Source organism: Rhinoderma darwinii, chromosome 2, assembly GCF_050947455.1.
Source record: "Rhinoderma darwinii isolate aRhiDar2 chromosome 2, aRhiDar2.hap1, whole genome shotgun sequence".
In the NCBI taxonomy this organism is placed as follows: Eukaryota; Metazoa; Chordata; class Amphibia; order Anura; family Rhinodermatidae; genus Rhinoderma; species Rhinoderma darwinii.
Window position 1 is genome coordinate 12,336,125 of NC_134688.1, and position 20,775 is coordinate 12,356,899.

The following is a 20,775-nucleotide window of genomic DNA, read 5'->3' on the forward strand; positions in this document are numbered from 1 at the left end:
AGTGTTCCGGTCTCCTATCAGATGTGTTTTAAAGCCAGGGTGGATACTAGACCCCAGCTGGTGAATAACTACAACTCCCAGCATACTGAGAGTAGTAGTTGTGCAACAACTGGGGAGCCGCAGGTGGGAGACCACTGCTGTAGGATTAAGGAGCCAGTAATACATCTCTAGTAGACAAATTGATGTTTTTTTTATTGGCCAGACCATAGAAACTTTCAGAGTCACCCATGGCAAATTTCTAAATCCATTCGCTGCCTGGATTCGTCCTGCCTCGTATTCTAAAATCCTTCCACTTTTGACATCCTAGAAAACATGTCAGAAGATTAAGATCTTGGACGTGGATCCCCACCGATCGCTAAGAGCAATGGTGATCCTGGCACTCTCCTGAGCGTTCTGCCCCTTCAGCACTTGACTGCGATACTTGGGTCCCAAACTACTGTAGGTGTGAATAGGACTGTTGCATGCTCTCCTCTATGACCTGTCTGAAAAAATCAGGACCTTCTTTGCTCTGTAATGTACTTGTTTATGGCCTCCATTTTCAAGCACTTCTAAGCAGGGGCGGGGCTTAGCAGCTGCTAGGGGGCCGGCGTCTGATGGAGCCCTCCCACACAGAACACGTATGATGCTGGGCTAAGAAATTTTCTGGACTAAAGTAGTAAAATGTGACTTTGAGGGTCTCAACCTACTCGGAAACTAATCTCCATCCTCTCCAAAGGACTCGGGTCATCAGTAAGGAAGGAATTGGAGTCTAGGGAGTACGGGTGATGGATCCCATTATCTCTGTGCAGGTTGCTCATTCCTTATGCATGCTCACATATCAGGTAAAGACCATAATAATCCATGTCTTGTCTGATGTAGGGAGCCATGTGCTGACATTGGTGCAGGATGAAATCTATATAACATGGTTTTCATCGGTGGAGTTTAGGAGGACTTAGAATTCGGCCCCGCAGCCTGCACAGGGTAGCCTCCCTCTCAAGACACCAGTTACTTATAGTTCACATTCTGTTTAGTTCCTGTCCTTTTCCCACTTTTTTTTTTTCTTTTCTTATTCTGGGGCTTCTTGGAGATTTAAAGGGCTTGTCCAGGAATTTTAAAAGATAACCTAGCAATGGGGTTGACCTGGTCTGAGCTGCAGTACCAGGCACAGTCACAATCATGTACGGTGCTGTGTTTGGATAAACAATCAAGGGGTTGTGCCGCTCCAGACGCTTTCTGCTGATTGGGAGTTCTAGGGGACGGACCCCCACTGAAAAGTCTTTGACCACCTTTTTTTTTAAAATAAAGCTGGTTTCTCTAAACCCCAGCGATCAGCTTTGATCGCCGGATCTGGCCACTCCTTTGTAGCATTACATGCTGGCCTTTCAAATAAATGTCTAACCATGCTATACGTAAATGGTATGGACTGCCCTCTCCGTTCTGACTCAGAGAGGGTTCCCGAGCAGGGGATCCCCTTCTCTATGATGTCCAAATGCCCTTATAGGGGGAAAAGGACATGGGCAATTTTCACAAGAAAACCCCTTTTTAAATCTTTAATAAAACATAGCGGCTTTGTTTTAGGAACAGCTCCACGCTTGTCCATGGGCTGTCACGGGTATTGCAGCTGGACCCCTTTTGCGTTCAGCTAAAATACCATACACAATCCATGGAGTGGCGCGGTTTCTGGGATTTTTGGGAAATACAAATTGATGGCCTATCCTCCGGCCACCGATAAGCCGAACTAAGGGCTGCTTCAATGTCTTTAAAGTCCCATACACCTTCCTGGTACTGCAGCTCTGCCCTTTTTTGCTTATGCCTCCCATCGATCGGACATTGATGGCCACTCCTAAGGATAGACTTCTATATTCCTGGATGAAGCCCTTTAATACACGTCTGTGTAACAAGGAGAAGTCGTTGATTGAGCTTCCTGTGACCACTTATTGTAGCTCCGTGTACTGAAATAGTGGTCACCCGGACAGGAAGTGAGGTGGTTGCTAGGCAACCTGATCTAGCACACCCTGCAGAATACACTAGGGAGTCTAATAAATATCTTATTAAAACTCCTCCGATCTGCGGTGTAAGGTCTCGTATTAATTAGTCTCACCGTGAACCGCACCTCGGATGTTGCTGGACCTTACTAGGAGGCCCCCTGGGTTGCGTCGGCTAGGAGGCCCCCTGGGCTGCGCCGCCTCGGCTAGGAAGCCCCCTGGGTTGCGCCGCGTCGGCTAGGAGGCCCTCTGGGTTGCGCCGTGTTTACCACCTTGCTCTCTGCATTGTATATTAATCGTGACTTTCTGCGCATTGTATCCTGGCGGCAGAGGGATCCCATCGCTTTTCACCAGTGAGATTTTGTTCTCCGAGTTCCAGTCCCATCTTTCTTTCTTTATTACAGTCCTTAATTGTGACTTCCATAAAGCAAACTTTTTTTGCAGAAATATTTGCAATCCCATTAAAATAAGGAAAATCCCACAGATCCCCATAAAGAGAGCGGCAGCGTAGAGACCTGGCACCGGCCCCGCAATATAAGAAATGTGGAATATGCAGAAGAACTGGTTTCTAGAAGCCTCCTGTGACCGCTCTCTCCAGATTAACTGGTCAGCAAAGCGGAAAAATGTAATTTTAACTTTACGGAAATTTGGTTTTGGATTAATAATTCGTATTTTCTCCCATCGTCACCAACCTGGAGATCGCCAAACGCTGAAGGCCACACCTTTCCTGCTCCGTATTATCATTTCCCCCTACAGTGGCTACAATGCGTTGCTATAAGAAATGTCCTGCTCAAAAACTGATCAAACACTTTGACTGTCCACCGTGGTTCATTGTTGGGGTCCATAGTGGGGGACCCTCCTCTATGATCTCTTTCTTATATGCTTAAAGGGCTTATCCGGGAGGTGATTTTTTTTTTTTACTTTTTTTTTCTATGGGGCTGCAAATTAAATAAAACCATAAAGCAGTACTTGCCTATCCTTGCCCCCGGCGATGTCGCTCCGGCGGCAGTCCCGATCCTTGTTTACCTGCACTTAGCATGTGACCACTGCATCCAATCAGAGGGCTCAGTGGTGATCTATATTTCTGGCAGGACAGAATTTCAACGTATGGCCGCTGAGCCCTTTGGCTGCAGCGGTCAAACGCTAAGTTCATGTAAACAAGCATCGGTACTGCTGCCGGAGCGACAGCGCTGGATCGCCGGGCATAGGGAAGTATTTATTTTTTGTTTCATTTGCAGCCCCTATGAATTTTTTTTAACTTCCTGGACAACCCCTTTAGTAGATCACATGGAAAGGTGATGATCTGATGGGACAACCCCAAAGTGCCATTAAGGTGATATTGGCTCCTGGTGACCATGGATACAATGTTCCTCTAGAAGGTCCTGTCCACTGTCTGGTTCTTCGTCCTTAATGACGTCTTCATGGTTTCTTTGTCTTCCTCCACTTTGTTGCTGGTCGTTCTCTTTTCCTTTCACCTCTTCCATTCAGAATTGTTGTCTCTGAGCTGGGTCTTCCTCCTCTGCGGAGCTGGGTCTTCCTTCCTCCTCTGCGGAGCTGGGTCTTCCTTCCTCCTCTGCGGAGCTGGGTCTTCCTTCCTCCTCTGCGGAGCTGGGTCTTCCTTCCTCCTCTGCGGAGCTGGGTCTTCCTTCCTCCTCTGCGGAGCTGGGTCTTCCTTCCTCCTCTGCGGAGCTGGGTCTTCCTTCCTCCTCTGCGGAGCTGGGTCTTCCTTCCTCCTCTGCGGAGCTGGGTCTTCCTTCCTCCTCTGCGGAGCTGGGTCTTCCTTCCTCCTCTGCGGAGCTGGGTCTTCCTTCCTCCTCTGCGGAGCTGGGTCTTCCTTCCTCCTCTGCGGAGCTGGGTCTTCCTTCCTCCTCTGCGGAGCTGGGTCTTCCTTCCTCCTCTGCGGAGCTGGGTCTTCCTTCCTCCTCTGCGGAGCTGGGTCTTCCTTCCTCCTCTGCGGAGCTGGGTCTTCCTTCCTCCTCTGCGGAGCTGGGTCTTCCTTCCTCCTCTGCGGAGCTGGGTCTTCCTTCCTCCTCTGCGGAGCTGGGTCTTCCTTCCTCCTCTGCGGAGCTGGGTCTTCTATGTTTCTTCTGGTACAATCTAAACTTTGAGTCAGTGCTTAGGAGACAGTTATTCTGTAAAAATGAGTGCCATGGGTATTCCCTACAACAATGGACACTATGAACACCGACGACGTAGACCTTGCCATAGAAGTCTGGCGTGATGGTGGCAGTCAATATTCCAGTTGTCTAGAATTCACAAGACGAATTCAGCTGGTTTTAATTGGAGACCAGGTTTAACTGGTGCTGAGGTTGAGGCTGGGGAGACTGGTTACCGGTTGGAGGCTGGGGAGACTGGTTACCGGTTGGGTGCTGGGGAGACTGGTTACCGGTTGGAGGCTGGGGAGACTGGTTACCGGTTGGAGGCTGGGGAGACTGGTTACCGGTTGGGGGCTGGGGAGACTGGTTACCGGTTGGGAGCTGGGGAGACTGGTTACCGGTTGGGGGCTGGGGAGACTGGTTACCGGTTGGGGGCTGGGGAGACTGGTTACCGCTTGGGGGCTCGGAGATACAGGCTCTGGTGGAAGAGTGGGGTATCTTGACTAGTCCTTATGGGTAAATCTTCCTGACCCTGCAGTGGAGGTGACCTGTTCTGTGGAGTGGGGAAATGTCTCCTGATCATCGCAGATATCTGAATTTGAAGCTTTTCCTGATCCATACTTGCGTAGTTTGCGCTGTCTTGGCGATCTTCCTTCGTCTTTGGCGACAGGTGATCCTCCCTGGAGGAATTCTTGCTAGGAAACTCTGATCAAACATCTTTACTCCTATAGAATTTTCCACCGTCTGCAGCTAATAGGAGAAGTTATTATCCATTCTTGGCTCCTGGGATCGATCTTTGTTTGGGAAACAATCTTCCCAGTGGGTTTACGGCTATGCTAAAAATATAAAATCAAACCCGCTGAAGTATTGCTCGTTGCATCCAACTAGGTCTTATTTTAAAGGGCCTGAATGGCTGAGCGCTGATTTATGGCGCAAACTTTACTGCCGTTCCTTTCGGATATGGAAGAAGCTACTTCCTGTCAGCCATATTAGCTGCCATGGTGTTCATATTTTGGTCTCCTGGTCATAAGTATAAATGTAAGGCGTCTTCTTCCCCCTCCCTCTGTCAGCTCTCCCTGGCAGCCAACCACCATTGAGACTCCCCACCCTCTCACTGTACAGGGGACTGGATACTATCGGTGCGTGTGGGGACTCCACATATTGCGGACACTGATGTGAGAGGCAGTGATGGTTGTGGCGGGCAGCCTAGTAGCGGAATATGTATTTCGTGATGACGTCATCGAGGCAGGATGCTACTACATGCAGGGAGGTTAGCAGTCAATAGATTGGGGAGAAAAGGCAAAGAAAATTGTTATAGACCTCTGAATATGCCATGAATGTTCGATAGATGAGACCCCACCTTATCGGGAGCCGGGGCCGCTGACGTCCTTGTATCTTTGTTCGCTGGACACCTCTGATTGCAAAACGGCCCCTTACACATTAGATCGGGGCACTAGTTTTAATAAAGGTCGCTTACCTGGGTCTACGGTCAGGTGAGGGGTCCGAGCTGAACACCAACAGTAAAGATGTCGTCTTGGTTTTCAAACTTGGTAGAATTATTTGTCACTATTTGTTAGAGGGAAAACCAGACCCAAAATAATTTAAGATCCCAGACCCCTAAACTAATTCAGACGCCGGACCAGACACCTAAAATTAATTCAAACCCGCATACGGACTGGGTCGAGAGCTGTCGACGATGTGTATGGGGGTGTCTCGGTCGACGTCTGGGGGGCGGGGGAAATCGAGCGTGCTGTTTTTAGCTGAGTGTTCATGTGTAAATAGGGGGGGGGGGGTAAAGTGATAGCTGTCGGCTGTATGAGCGTTTGGTCAACCACTATCTAAGGCCTGACTCGCACCCCGTATTTACCCCTCTGTCTGGGGTATACCTCTAGAGGAGTCCTGAGGTATACCTGCGGTGGAGGATAGCGGCGCATCCCACTATGTAGGCATAGAGTTGGGTACGTCGCCTGAACTCCTCGGGCCTAGCACTACTTGAGCCCTGTGCCTAGGGAAGCCCCTGACATCACTATCCATATATGAACAGTGATGTCAGAAGCGTCTCCAGTCCCGGAGTCCCCGCCAGAGAGCTACCGATTCAAACGGTGGGATACGTTACCCAAACAGCCCCGACCCAGCGCTCGGGGACTACTGCCCAGGGGGGGGGGTCCTGAAGTCACTGTCTAAATATAGACCATTGTATCACTGGAGCTTCTTATTTTGAAAATCTCTGCTTGTTGACAATGAATGGAAACATTCTTGTGCACGTTAAGAGTTTGAATACTAATCCTGATAATGTGCTGCTCACACAGGTGCAGGGCTTGTTACACTGTATCATAACTCTCTTGTAACAAGCCATGCAGCTGTGTGAGCAGGACAGGATCAGGAGAGGTTTTCAGTCTCTGGCTTTTATTCAGTCTTCCGTTTTGATGCCTGGGAAGTAAACTTGGAGAATTTGAAAGGTTTCTCTGCTGTCCCGTGACCTTTTTCTTATGCTGAGCCATAAGATGAAAATGCTGAAACCCGATCCTCAAAATCTACAGCTCTCACGGGTGCAGGGCTCGTTACATGAGCGCACTTATGCATTGTAACAAGCCCTACAACTGTGTGAGCAGCAGATCATCAGGAAAGGTTTTCAACCTGAATGTTTCTGTTCACTGACATCAAGCTGAGATCTGTATTAGAAAGTACGCTCATTGTGTAGCCGTTGCTGCTTTAAGCCGTGCAGTGACCGTTCCGTACATACAATTATTCCTATACCGTCCCTTGTAAGACGTTGCGATCGCCTAAGACGTCAATCGGCACAACCATCTTTTTTTCTTCGCGGGGTGAGCAGGAGTTCAGAGGACGAGCGGAGGTGAATTGTTTACGTGTCGGCTCTCGTTGTATACATTATATTTCTGATTTCTGTAGGGTCATTATGAGGACAGCCAAGTCCGAGGACGTTCAGAAGTGAAGATTCTGCGTCTCTCTATGGAATCCATCACAAGTTTTGTATTGGAGGAGCCCCCGGTTGTAGGGCCTGACCAGGTTGGGGCAAGAGGGTCTCTGTCTGGTCCTAGATATGAGATCTGTGGACATCCGCTGTATGGAGGGCAATAAGAGATAAGCGGCTGTCCAAAACATCTGGTGCCGCTTATCTCGGAGGAAATAAAGTACTATTTCTATTGTGGGGCATATGTGTGTAAGGAGGGGTCCACAGGGTTAACCCTTTCGCCCGGCTCAGATTCCCACATAAGACCTGCGATGTATAATGCATTGCTCATCGGCGCTCCCTCCGCTTCTGTGATGTTTTGGACGGGTTTCCTCCAGTGGACCACAAGGACTAGGACGGGGTGTCTGTGGCTGCTAATAGGGGACGCGGTCTAGTGACTACCTCATCTTTAGCCCCTTCCTGCCGCAGCCATTTTTCGGGTTTTCACTTTCGTTTTATTTTATTTTTTTCCCCACCTTCCAAAAGCCATAGTTCTTTTTTACATTTTTCCATCAATATTGCCGAATATTGTACCATATAATGTAGTGGGAAACTGGAAAAAAATCTTTGTGGGGTGAAATAGGAAAAAAAACCTGCGATTTCTCAATCTTTTGGGGAGTTTCATGCGGTGTTCACTGTGCGGTAAAAAACGTCGTGTTCTCTTTATTCTGCAGGTCAATACGATTACAGCGACACCAAACTTATAGGTTTTTTTTTTGTTTTTTTTTTATGTTTTACTATTTTACAAGGGGAAAAACGAATTGTTCAAAATTTTGAAGTGCAGCTAAATGTTCGACAAACTTCTGACATCTCATAGTGACATGTCAGAAGTTTGTGTTGGTGGGGGTCCGAGCGCTGAGACCCCACCAATCGCTAGACGTAGCAGCTGAAGGTCTCGTGTGAGCGCTCGGCCGATTCATGTATTTTCGTCTTTTTCCGGAAAGCCGATGTATCTGAGTCCGAGCTCACAGACTTTCTATTGAGTCCGTACACCGATACATTTCTTTCCGGAAAAAGACGAACAGACACGAAGCGGCCGAGCGCTGACACGAGACCTTCAGCTGCTTCGTTCTAGAGATTGGTGGGGGTCTCCGTGCTCGGACCCCCACCAATACAAACTTTTGACATGTCAGAAGTTTGTCGAATGTTTAGCTGCACTTGTTTTAAATTTGTGTTTTGAACTTTTTTAATTTTCCGTCGATTGCGCGGTGTGAGGACTTATTTGTTGCGGGACGAGCTGTAGTTTCTATTGGTACCATTTTGGGCTACATGAGTCTTTTGCAAATTTTTTTTTTCCCATTTTTTTTTGTGGGAGATGACATGACCAAAAAACAGGGATTCTGGCGTTTTTTTAAAAAAAAGAGAAAAAATTTTTACACGCTAAAAAAACTAACTGTCGCACACTAGAATATTAAACGACTTTTTAAAATACAATTAAATTGTTTTTTTTTTTTTTGTTTTTTTTTACGCATTTTTTTTGGTCCGTATTTAGGACTCCCATGGACTATGGGAATTACGCGCATTTTTTGGTGCATTTTACGTGCCAAGAATTGACCTGACGCTTATTTTACACGACGCACTTTTTAAACACGCGCATAAAATATGCGCTACAATGCGTTTTCCCATTGATGTCAATGGCAAGCGTAAAGCATGTGTTTTCGATGCGTCAAATACACACCGTGTGAACAAGGCCTAACCACGATGTGTGAACCCAGTCATCCTGGCATTCTGCTTTAAGAACCCCCCCCCCCCCCCCCCCTCCTGATTGGTCTATAGTTCATTACCAGCAACGTGTTTTTACTTTTTGGATTTCTGGAAATCCCTCTGAATTATATCTGATGATTGTGTTTAAATAAATTGTCTGCCCCGTCTTCTAATCTGACCATGACGAATAATCTGAACTTGTCGTTAGAGAATAATGATAAAAATGTCGCTTCAACTTGAGCGGACGATGCCTGATCGTCTTTCGACACATCCGTATACGACGCTCCTGCATATTTCCGGCCCGGTGTCATTTTTGTCTTGGTTATGGCGCGTTGTCAGAGCCGAACAGCGCGTCATTTACATGTACGTTTCAGGTTGTGTGACTACACTTTATTTCCATTGAAGATAAGCGGCATTCAGACTCATGTGGCGCCACTTATCTCCATTGGAGTTAATTTGCTGGACTGGTTACTCAATCATGTGACTCGGATTGTTTCTCCGTCTAGGGTTAGATCCCCTGATGTTTTAAAAGAAAACTCCACCAAAGTCAATCGTTTTGTATCTGGGGAATGGGGGTCCCCTGAGCCTCCGCTAAAGCAGCAGGTGGAGGCCGCAGACCGGAGAAGACCAGATGGAGAGGTGGCCACGTATAGACTTCAATGCAGAGAGCCTCCCCTTCAGTTGGTCTACTTCTGTTTGTTACAATGTATCAGTGCAGGTAGAATGTATCAGTCCGGAGTCCAGGCTGTTGAGCTCACTGAGAATTGTCTAGACTGGATACAACTGTGACAAACTCTCAGCTGTGAGATGTGTTGTGTCTCTACAAGTTTTCAGCCTCCGGATATAAATGCGAATGTTCTTGTTCACTGACAGCAAGCAGGGATTATGGAAATAGCGAGGAACTGAAACACAAAAAAATCTATTAAAGAGGCAGAACTCCTCAGTGTCATAGTAGGAGACGTCTCGGAGCTGATTTGGCGATCCTGCCATGATTTATGTGGAGCTGTGTACCAGGAACGCCGCGGGCACCCAGATCACTTCCAGTTGGCAAACCACAATGTTTGTCATTAGCTGCGCTGACATTAGTCGGTGACTCATCTTCCGGAGTTTCGCAGCTTTTATGGTCTGGTTTCTGGCATTTTGACAATCTCTATATGTAAACTTTTTTTGTATGATTTCCCATGATGCCGTGCACAGGAAAAACCGGTTCTGAGCGTGTCGTCAAGCAGTATCGCTTTACTGATCGTGTACAGACAAATGTAAGGTTCCTGGAAACACCATCTGGAAAGGTGATAAGAATTCCTGACCTGATCGCTGCCGGATTATCAGATATTCTGGATTATTGGGTGGTCGTAGCGCACCTGCCGAAAGTGCGAAATAACGTTTTACCGGATTATCAGACTCCCTGGATTATTGGGTGCAGATTTAAAACAAATTTCTATCTAATTGTTAATGAATCTTGCGCAAGTTTTGCAAATTTCCCCCAATTCTGCGCAGTCCAGTTCTCCAGACCAGTACCGGGCCGACCGATACTGAGGATCTGACTACAGCGGGGGGCACAAACTTTTATTTATGCAAAACCCACATTGATTTGAAGTTAGTTTTCCAGTCCTGTGTAAAGTGAAACATTTTCAAGACCTCTGCTTGATGTCAAACTACCCCCCCCCCCCATACTGACCACGTTCTGCTTATACAGCTGAAGGATTGCTACAATGTATAATTCATACGGGAAAGATTTCTGCTGCCCCTGTGTTCAGGTCAGAGGATCTCCTATACTGCTGCGATAGCAGGACTAGGCCAGGAATTAATTTTTTAGCCAATGACTGTCCAGCCCACATGAACCCTCCCCCATCCCGAGAACGAAGGGATAAAAATTTAATGCGTTTCAATGTCACCCAGCTTTCTCAGTAACCGATATAACTAAGTGGTGGGTAAATACAACTTTTAACCAGTAACACGACTAGGGGCCAATTTGAGTCTTTCAGTGGCCCCGCAATAAAAACCACAAAACCAATGTAATAGGCATCGATAAAATCCCAAATCTTGGCCCCCTGGGACTCCCCCAGCTGTGATCTATACAAAGCTCTGTCTGTTCTTATACCGGAGGATTTATTACACGTCCGCTTTAATAATGATTTTGTGGCTCCTTCAGGTGATCGAGTGAAGAATGACGGCATTTGGGAACCAGCAGTATTACAACCTGAAGAGAGAATGCCAGAGGAAGAAGGAGCTTTTTGAGGACCCCCTATTCCCGGCCCACAATGATTCCCTGTTCTACAAGACTCAGCGGGTACAAGGAGTGCAGTGGAAGCGGCCAAAAGTAAGTGAGCAGGAAACAGTCAGCTGAAAGTTCAACTTCATTCCACATTACAATTTACATATCGAATGAATCTATAGAAATAAAAAGTTACATTCCTTATCCTGTATTATACTCCAGAGCTGCACTCACTACTCTGCTGGTGGAGTCACTGTGTACATACATTACATTACTTATCCTGTACGGATCCTGAGTTACATCCTGTATTATATTCCAGAGCTGCACTCACTATTCTGCTGGTGGAGTCACTGTGTACATACATTACATTACTTACCCTGTACTGATCCTGAGTTACATCCAGTATTATACTCCAGAGCTGCACTCCCTATTCTTCTGGTGGAGTCACTGTGTATATACATTACATTACTTATCCTGTACTGATCCTGAGTTATATCCTGTATTATACTCCAGAGCTGTACTCACTATTCTGCTGGTGGAGTCACTGTGTATATACATTACATTACTTATCCTGTACTGATCCTGAGTTACATCCTGTATTATACTCCAGAGCTGCACTCACTATTCTGCTGGTGTAGTCACTGTGTACATACATTACATTACTTATCCTGTACTGATCCTGAGTTACATCCTGTATTATACTCCAGAGCTGCACTCACTATTCTGCTGGTGGAGTCACTGTGTACATACATTACTTATCCTATACTGATCCTGAGTTACATCCTGTATTATACTCCAGAGCTGCACTCACTATTCTGCTGGTGTAGTCACTGTATACATACACTACATTACTTATCCTGTACTGATCCTGAGTTATATCCTGTATTATACTCCAGAGTTGCACTCACTATTCTGCTGGTGGAGTCACTGTGTACATACATTACATTACTTATCCTGTACTGATCCTGAGTTACATCCTGTATTATACTCCAGAGCTGCACTCACTGTTCTGCTGGTGGAGTCACTGTGTATATACATTACTTATCCTGCACTGATCCTGAGTTACATCCTGTATTATACTCCAGAGCTGCACTCACTATTCTGCTGGTGCAGTCACTGTGTACATTACATTACTTATCCTGTACTGATCCTGAGTTACATCCTGTATTATACTCCAGAGCTGCACTCACTATTCTGCTGGTGGAGTCACTGTGTACATACATTACATTACTTATCCTGTACTGATCCTGAGTTACATCCTGTATTATACTCCAGAGTTGCACTCACTATTCTGCTGGTGGAGTCACTGTGTACATACATTACTTATCCTGTACTGATCCTGAGTTACATCTTGTATTATACTCCAGAGCTGCACTCACTATTCTGCTGGTGGAGTCACGATGCCACTTTCCCCTAAGATATATAATAAGGTTTCATATATTCACGTGTACTACTGATTTTATGCAATTTTAGTTATCGGCCCACTTCAATCCTTCCACACCATCGCTCGTGGGTGTTTAAAATGAATAACCTGGTTGGTTTGGGTGGCGGGGGAACAATCACATACAGGGAGTGACGCTGTGTCTAACGCCTCTTTACACCTTGTAAATATTGTTACAATTAGAACAATTCTTCGTCTTCATATTGATAATTGTATCGTGGAAACGAAATCACGATGGCAGAAAAAGTCCGATCCGACCAGACTCCTCTGTTTTTTTTTTTTGTTTTTTTTTTCTGGTGGTTTTTATGTTTTTTGTTTTTGTTTTTTTGGTATTTATTTTCTTTTATAGGTAATTTACATTATTACATTTTATTATACTTTATTTGTGTTTTCAATTGCCAAGACTTAACACAACACTGACCCCTTTAATCCATCTACTTCCCAAATCGATCTCCATAGGAACGCTTTGACACGTGTGACAATCAAGAGACTCTTTAGGTTATAATTACCTGTTCTTTTGCCTAAAGATCAGACTTTGTAGCTTTTATTAAATTTATTTTTATTTTTCTATTTAATTATTATTATTTTTTTATTTTTTATTTTTTTGCCTCCAAAGGAAAAAAAACATTGACAGTCTCGCTTTATCATTGCTGAACACTGATCATCCATACCTAAAAATGAACATAGAAATGGTCGTTCCCCATCTTGTCCTGTATTGCCATCAGATGTGCGACTATTGAGATAGAGGTTTCTACCATCAATGTTATGGGTGTATATATTTTGGGAATCGGCCGTAGCTATTCAGAGGAATTTTTTGGGGGCAAACATTGAGGACTTTTTTTTTTTTTAGGAAGACAAGTGTGTCTAACATGTTGTGCCGAATCTTTTATACCAAGTGTGCCATCTTGATTAATTTGGCACCTTTTTGCCATGAGTGATCTCCCTCAGGAGCCTGTATGGTACACGTGCCCCAGGGTTGTGCTATCTGCCCATTTAATACAAGTGGCTCTTATATATTCATATAAATTGTGCAGAAATTAGAGAAACTTTGCAGTTTACATTTGGCACAGGTCGCTGTTCTCTACTTAACAGTAGAAGGAAGACGCCGTGTATCATCGGAGCGCAGTCTGTATGAGACGTTTCTGGGACACGATCCATTTTGGACCTCATTGGCAGTCGGTGGACGGTCAGTCGGCTGGCCGAGCCATTTGTCTGCCTGTCAGACTACGGCTTTACTGAAGCGAAGTTATAGATGTGTCTGGTCTGATGTCAGCAGCGGTGGAACTGAGGAGAACGTCCCATCTAAAGTGACTGAGATCATTACAGATAATTAAAGAGCAAGTCCAGACACTGCTGAAATTACCATCCCCGGTGCGGAAAAATGTTAGGAGGACTCTTATTTTTATTTTTTGTTTGATTTTGTAAAATATCTTCTGTTTAGTCTTCGTGTCATTCCTAGGATAACTCAAGAAGGAGCACAAATATTATATTCTGAGGGGGGGGAGCATTTACCTGTTGTCACGAGGAGTGGGAGAAGGGATGTGACTATTTACTAACCCATTAAGCCAAAGCTCAGATTAATATATACTACACCGGCCATTGTTTCTATTATACCGCCCTCTATGTACAAGAATATAACTACTATAATACTGCCCTATATACAAGAATATAACTACTATAATACTGCCCCTATATACAAGAATATAACTACTATAATACTGCCCCCTATATACAAGAATATAACTACTATAATACTGACCATATATACAAGAATATAACTACTATAATACTGCCCCCTATATACAAGAATATAACTACTATAATACTGCCTCATATATACAAGAATATAACTACTATAATACTGCCCCCTATATACAAGAATATAACTACTATAATACTGCCTCATATATACAAGAATATAACTACTATAATACTGCCCCTATATACAAGAATATAACTACTATAGTACTGCCGCTATATACAAGAATATAACTACTATAATACTGCCCCCTATATACAAGAATATAACTACTATAATACTGCCTCTTATGTACAAGAATATAACTACTATAATACTGCTCCTATATACAAGAATATAACTACTATAATACTGCTCCTATATACAAGAATATAACTTCTATAATACTACCCCTATATACAAGAATATAACTACTATAATACTGCCTCTATATACAAGAATATAACTACTATAATACTGCCCCCTATATACAGGAATATAACTACTATAATACTGCCCCCTATATACAAGAATATAACTACTATAATACTGCCCCCTATATACAAGAATATAACTACTATAATACTGCCCCTATATACAAGAATATAACTTCTATAATACTACCCCTATATACAAGAATATAACTACTATAATACTGCCTCTATATACAAGAATATAACTACTATAATACTGCCCCCTATATACAAGAATATAACTACTATAATACCGCTCCTATATACAAGAATATAACTACTATAATACTGCCCCTATATACAAGAATATAACTACTATAATACTGCTCCTATATACAAGAATATAACTACTATAATACTGCTCCTATATGCAAGAATATAACTACTATAATACTGCTCCTATATACAAGAATATAACTACTATAATACTGCCCCTATATACAAGAATATAACTACTATAATACTGCTCCTATATACAAGAATATAACTACTATAATACTGCCTCATATATACAAGAATATAACTACTATAATACTGCCCCCTATATACAAGAATATAACTACTATAATACTGCCCCCTATATACAAGACTATAACTACTATAATACTGACCCTATATACAAGAATATAACTACTATAATACTGTCCCTATATACAAGAATATAACTACTATAATACTGCCCCCTATATACAAGAATATAACTACTATAATACTGCCCCTATATACAAGAATATAACTACTATAATACTGCTCCTATATACAAGAATATAACTACTATAATACTGCCCCCTATATACAAGAATATAACTACTATAATACTGCCCCTATATACAAGAAAATAACTACTATAATACTGCTCCTATATACAAGAATATAACTACTATAATACTGCCCCCTATATACAAGAATATAACTACTATAATACTGCCCCTATATACAAGAATATAACTACTATAATACTGCCCCTATATACAAGAATATAACTACTATAATACTGCCCCTATATACAAGAATATAACTACTATAATACTGCTCATATATACAAGAATATAACTACTATAATACTGCTCATATATACAAGAATAGAACTACTATAATACTGCCCCTATATACAAGAAAATAACTACTATAATACTGCCCCCTATATACAAGAATATAACGACTATAATACTGCTCCTATATACAAGAATATAACTACTATAATACTACCCCCTATATACAGGAATATAACTACTATAATACTGCCCCCTATATACAAGAATATAACTACTAATATACTGCCCCCTATATACAAGAATATAACTACTATAATACTTCTACATACAAGAATATAACGACTGTAATACTGCTCCTATATACAAGAATATAACTACTATAATACTGCTCCCTATATACAAGAATATAACTACTATAATACTGCCCCCTATATACAAGAATATAACTACTATAATACTGCTCCCTATATACAAGAATATAACTACAATAATACTGCCTCTATATACAAGAATATAACTACTATAATACTGCTCCCTATATACAAGAATATAACTGCTATATTACTGCCCCCTATATACAAGAATATAACTACTATAATACCTCCCCCTATATACAAGAATATAACTACTATAATACTGCCCCCTATATACAAGAATATAACTACTATAATACTGCCCCCCCTATATACAAGAATATAACTACTATAATACTGCCCCCTATATACAAGAATATAACTACTATAATACTGCCTTCAAGGGACAAGAATATAAATAGTTTAGTAATGGGTATATTTGCAGTGTTCTGGGATCAGGCTTCTCCAATATGATCTTCTTCTCTCGTGTATCTATGGCCATTGTTGATCATTAAAGTGCTGTGCTAATCCATTCACAAGCACCCAATCCCCAGCTTCCCTTCACGCAGCCATAGAGTTAGTTAAAAGATAAAACTCTGGCTGCCTGTAGCCACCACTAGGGGGAGCTTAGGAGCTTGCTAAAGACTGATAGCAGTGAGCTCCCCCTAGTGGTGACTGCAGCAGCCAGAATTTTTTCATGTTATTCAATGGGGCACATTTATCGAGATTGGTGTTTTTCATATGCCAGTATTAGTATGAAGTCTGCAGGGGTAAGATGCAACTATATTTTTTTTTTTGAGTTGCACGCCTGTTAATAAATTGTCTGTTTGCCAGTAGGGTTTCCGCTATAATTTTTATCCGCTTCTGGTGTAAATTATATTAAAACTGCCCGGCAACAAGTGGCCCTTGCCCCCTTCTGCATACCCCCAAAGCGGTAAAACGTTGCAAATATAGTGTGCCATAACTTACAACTTTTTAATGCTTCTAAAGTGGCGTAGACCTATTCATAAATTCCCTTTTCGGGGGATTTGGAGCTCCGTATAAGAAAAACGGAGCTCCAACCGCTATAAAAGTTTACTATGAAATTTATCGGCACAGAATTGTGGACCTTTAAATAATATAGACGTCGTGGAATATATCCCAGCGCAGTGACGGGAAAGATATAAATGTTCTCTTGCCGGTATTATGGGTGAGATCAGAGACATCGGGCTGGCAGAGTTTTCCCACTAATAACATCAACAAGTCAATGCGACGTCTCCGTATTATCAGGCCGGCGGCACTAATGGAGGCAGTGAAATCACTTTTGGCCTCGTCTCAGTAACACCGCACAGGAGTAGTAGTGGGACCCCGCTGGGAATACTGATTACTCGTATTGATGGAGGAGTCGGCGCCATGCTGGGAGTGATAAGAACCCAATAACCTCCCACCTGGTCCAGGCCATATAGACGTCTTAGGGTCACGTATTCGCCTTGCGTTTCCGCAGCGTAGAAGTATGCTGCGGAAATTTCTACAATATTTTGCAACTCAAACAGATTTCTCAATTTCTTGCGTTGTGGAATATTTTCCCATAGAATTTCATTGTAAAGTACAAATGCGCCTCTTGCGACTGCACCTTTTATAGTGCCGCTCTGTATTCTGGCAGGTAGAAGGGTGGAGGACTCTGCTCTAGGACCTCCGTATGCCCTAATAGAGCATATGGACGGGGGTGTCCTGTATGAACAACATCTTTTAACCCTTGCCCTGTCAAGAACGTATCTCATCCGTCCTGGCAGAAAGGCATTTCAGTAGCCCAGGACGTGCCTAATACGTCCTTGCTCCCATCGGCTCTAACCGGAGCGAAGCTTCAAAATATATATGTATAGGGGTTTAGTATGATTCTTTATTTTGTATTTTTAGGTTTTATTTGTACATGTCAAAATTGTCCTGACTACCAGAGGTGCAAAGTAACCAAAAACCCTGGCAGCGAAAGGGCAAATGCGGGCAAACCAGTGCCACGGGGATGGCGATACCGGGACTTCCAAAGAGGTGGGGTACATTCTATAGCTCCATTTAGTATCTTTTTTAATAGAAAGACTAAAAGATATATTGGTAGGATGGAGGAGAACGGTGGGGTGTAAAGGAGCCCATACACATTAGATTAATGGCGGCCAAACTGGCCGACCATGGGGCAGGGGGGGAGGGAGGAATGGCTGTGGTGTATGGACTATAATTTTATTCCAGAGACCACCTGTAATCTGAGCTGTAATGCCCCCAACCCCCATCCAGAAATAAAACCTATGCCGGGGAGTGCCCTCATCTGTACCACATCACGAGCAAAGGGCAGAAGTGCCTGGGTAAGTTTTTGCCCAGTAGGCGGGAGACCCTGTGCCATCGTGACAGTAATTTAAGATTGGTCTTCCGGTAAAGAGTGGAGATCGATGACTTATGGGAGAGGATGAGTATTTTAAGTTTCTGGTCAGGGGGTCAGTCATTGCCAGGTTCTGCTCCCCAGAAGTCAGGTACGTGGGGAACCAGTCAGTCGGGGGGAGTCCGGATCCAGTCATGGGTGATTTTCCATTATATGTTAATAATCAAAGTTCTACAACTTTCTTAGAGACTTTGTATCAATTCTTCACCATTTCAAGCTCTCTGCTTCCTGTCAGTGAGTGGGCATATTCTCGTTTACATCCAGGGGCTGAAAACCTGTACAGACACAGTCCTTCTCACATCTGAGGGTTTGCTCCAATTGTAACCAGTGTAGACAATCCTCCTCTGAGCTAAACAGCCTCAAACGCTCTTGTCCTGATAGTTTGGTACAATGTGTCAGTGCAGGTAACATGCATCATTTCAGAGGATTGTTGAGACTAGATTGAATTATAAGGGTTTTCGCACCTTAGATATTCATGACATATCGACCGGTTATGCCTGATAAGGAAATTGGCGTCCCCTGACCCCCCCCCCCCCTCTTTAAGCCAAGGGGCAGGTGGAGGCTGCACCTCCTTCTGCATGTGGTCACCACTTGGGCTTGCAGAATGGGGGGTCAAGGGACCGTCATACCTCCAATTCATAGAGGTCGCAGAGGTAAGTATCTTGTAGAAATGTAAAGGGGGTGAACCCCCTTTAAGTGCTTACACACTGACAGCAAGCAGTGATCTTGGAAATGAAACCACAAGTATACGGTTAAGCCTTAACATAAAACCTCTTAACCTATGTATTACTTTCCCTGTTTGGAGAAGTTTCTTTACATAACTTGTAGAACTGCTTTCTGTCGGGACGTGAGTCAGACACGACTACACCCAGAGCTGACAGGGTGCAGAACAGGTACATAAACTCGGACTACACACCCTTATTTTTTATTTACCTACAGGCTAAACATAATCTACAAATCATCATATAGAGGGAATGACCCAATTCTGAATGTGCGGATCATTGGTCGTCTATTGTTAAAATAATAAAATCCCATTCACTCCTTAAACGGCTATAGATGTACTCTGAAACAATCCGATATCTTCTCCCTGCTGCTCCCCCTCCCCTCTCACAGCATGCAGTCTCATAGACACAAGGAGAGCAAGTTGCTGCAGCTGCATCCCCCTCCTCCCTGTCCTCTTTTTACTATTTACTTCTCATCCTACAGTTTACCCTTAGGCCAGATTCAGGCGAACGAGTGCAAACTCGGAATGTGAAAATCGGCCGTTTTTCACGTCCAAGTTGCACCCGTGCGGGTCCCATTTTCACGGATCCCCATGGACTTGAGCCTATGGAGGGATCCATAAAAGTGGAAGATAATCGGACAGGACCCTTCACACACTCCGTTGGAACAACGGCCGTGTGAACGGCACCATTGAAATACATGAGTCCGTGTCCTATAGTCGTCTGATTCGGCCTTCGGGTAATGGGCAGGATATTTTAGCTCCGGTTCCCTATGAACTACTTGACCCCAGCATGTATGTGAGAAAGCACTCCCCTCCCCCCCCCCCTCCCTTATACTTGATGGCAGGTGGCATATCACCAGGATATACCGTCAATGTCTGGTCAGTGGAGGACGCCCCGTTATATTATATGATGGCACCATGAGATGTCGGCCTAAAAGTTTGATTGACCTCTTAGGTTCCAGGTTCATTAGTGGCTGTGACTTCTGGTTCTCTGGAGAATGGTTTGTTACAAGTTTTTCCGGTCTGTTCTAGGCTGCGGCCCTGTATGTGGCCGGTCGTGTTTACTTCTCTCAGGGCAGGAGCAGTGATCTACGCGGGTGTCACGCGGAGGATACGCATTCCCTTCCCGGGACTCGCATACAATTCTTGATCTGTTTACACGTTGATCCCTCCGGTCTGTGCGCTCTGCTGTGATGAATGGGGGGGGGGGGGGGGGGGGGAGTATTGAGCTTACAGGCGGCCCGGGGGCCTCACAGTCACACTGAAGCTCACAGACGGAACAGTCACGTCAGACCCATGAAATTATCAAAGGCAGTAATTGATGGTAAAGACGATATGAACGCTCATCTTAGTCATGTGTTTAGATCATCGTCTGTGATGTGATGACATCCGGGCCGGACTAAAAAATGGTCACGTGGTAGGGCTGGGTAATTAATGGAAGAAAAAAACGAAATTCAGCTCAATAAACAGACGTCAACTTGAACATTTTGATTTTTATCAATTATCTTTTCCTGGTTTTTAAACTGTGTCCATCTTCAGGACGCAGATAGAGTTGAATTCAATGGTAGAGCAGGGAGCTGTAATACAGCTATGGGGGCATTATACTGTGTGGGGGGCACCTATAGGGGCATTATACTGTGTGGGGGCACCTATAGGAGCATTATCCTGTGTGGGGGCAGTCATGGGGTTATTAT

The 20,775-nt window shown here is 43.9% G+C and overlaps 1 protein-coding gene across 1 annotated transcript in view; it reads left to right on the forward strand.

Moving 5' to 3' along the window:
* The window catches only part of CAPN5 (calpain 5), a 73,698-nt gene that overhangs the window by 6,334 nt on the left and 46,589 nt on the right, over positions 1-20,775 (forward strand). Inside the window, exon 2 of the mRNA XM_075851356.1 lies at positions 10,888-11,055. Within this exon, the coding sequence (XP_075707471.1) occupies positions 10,903-11,055 (153 nt within the window). The 5' untranslated portion in view covers positions 10,888-10,902. The remainder of the gene's footprint in view (positions 1-10,887; positions 11,056-20,775) is intronic.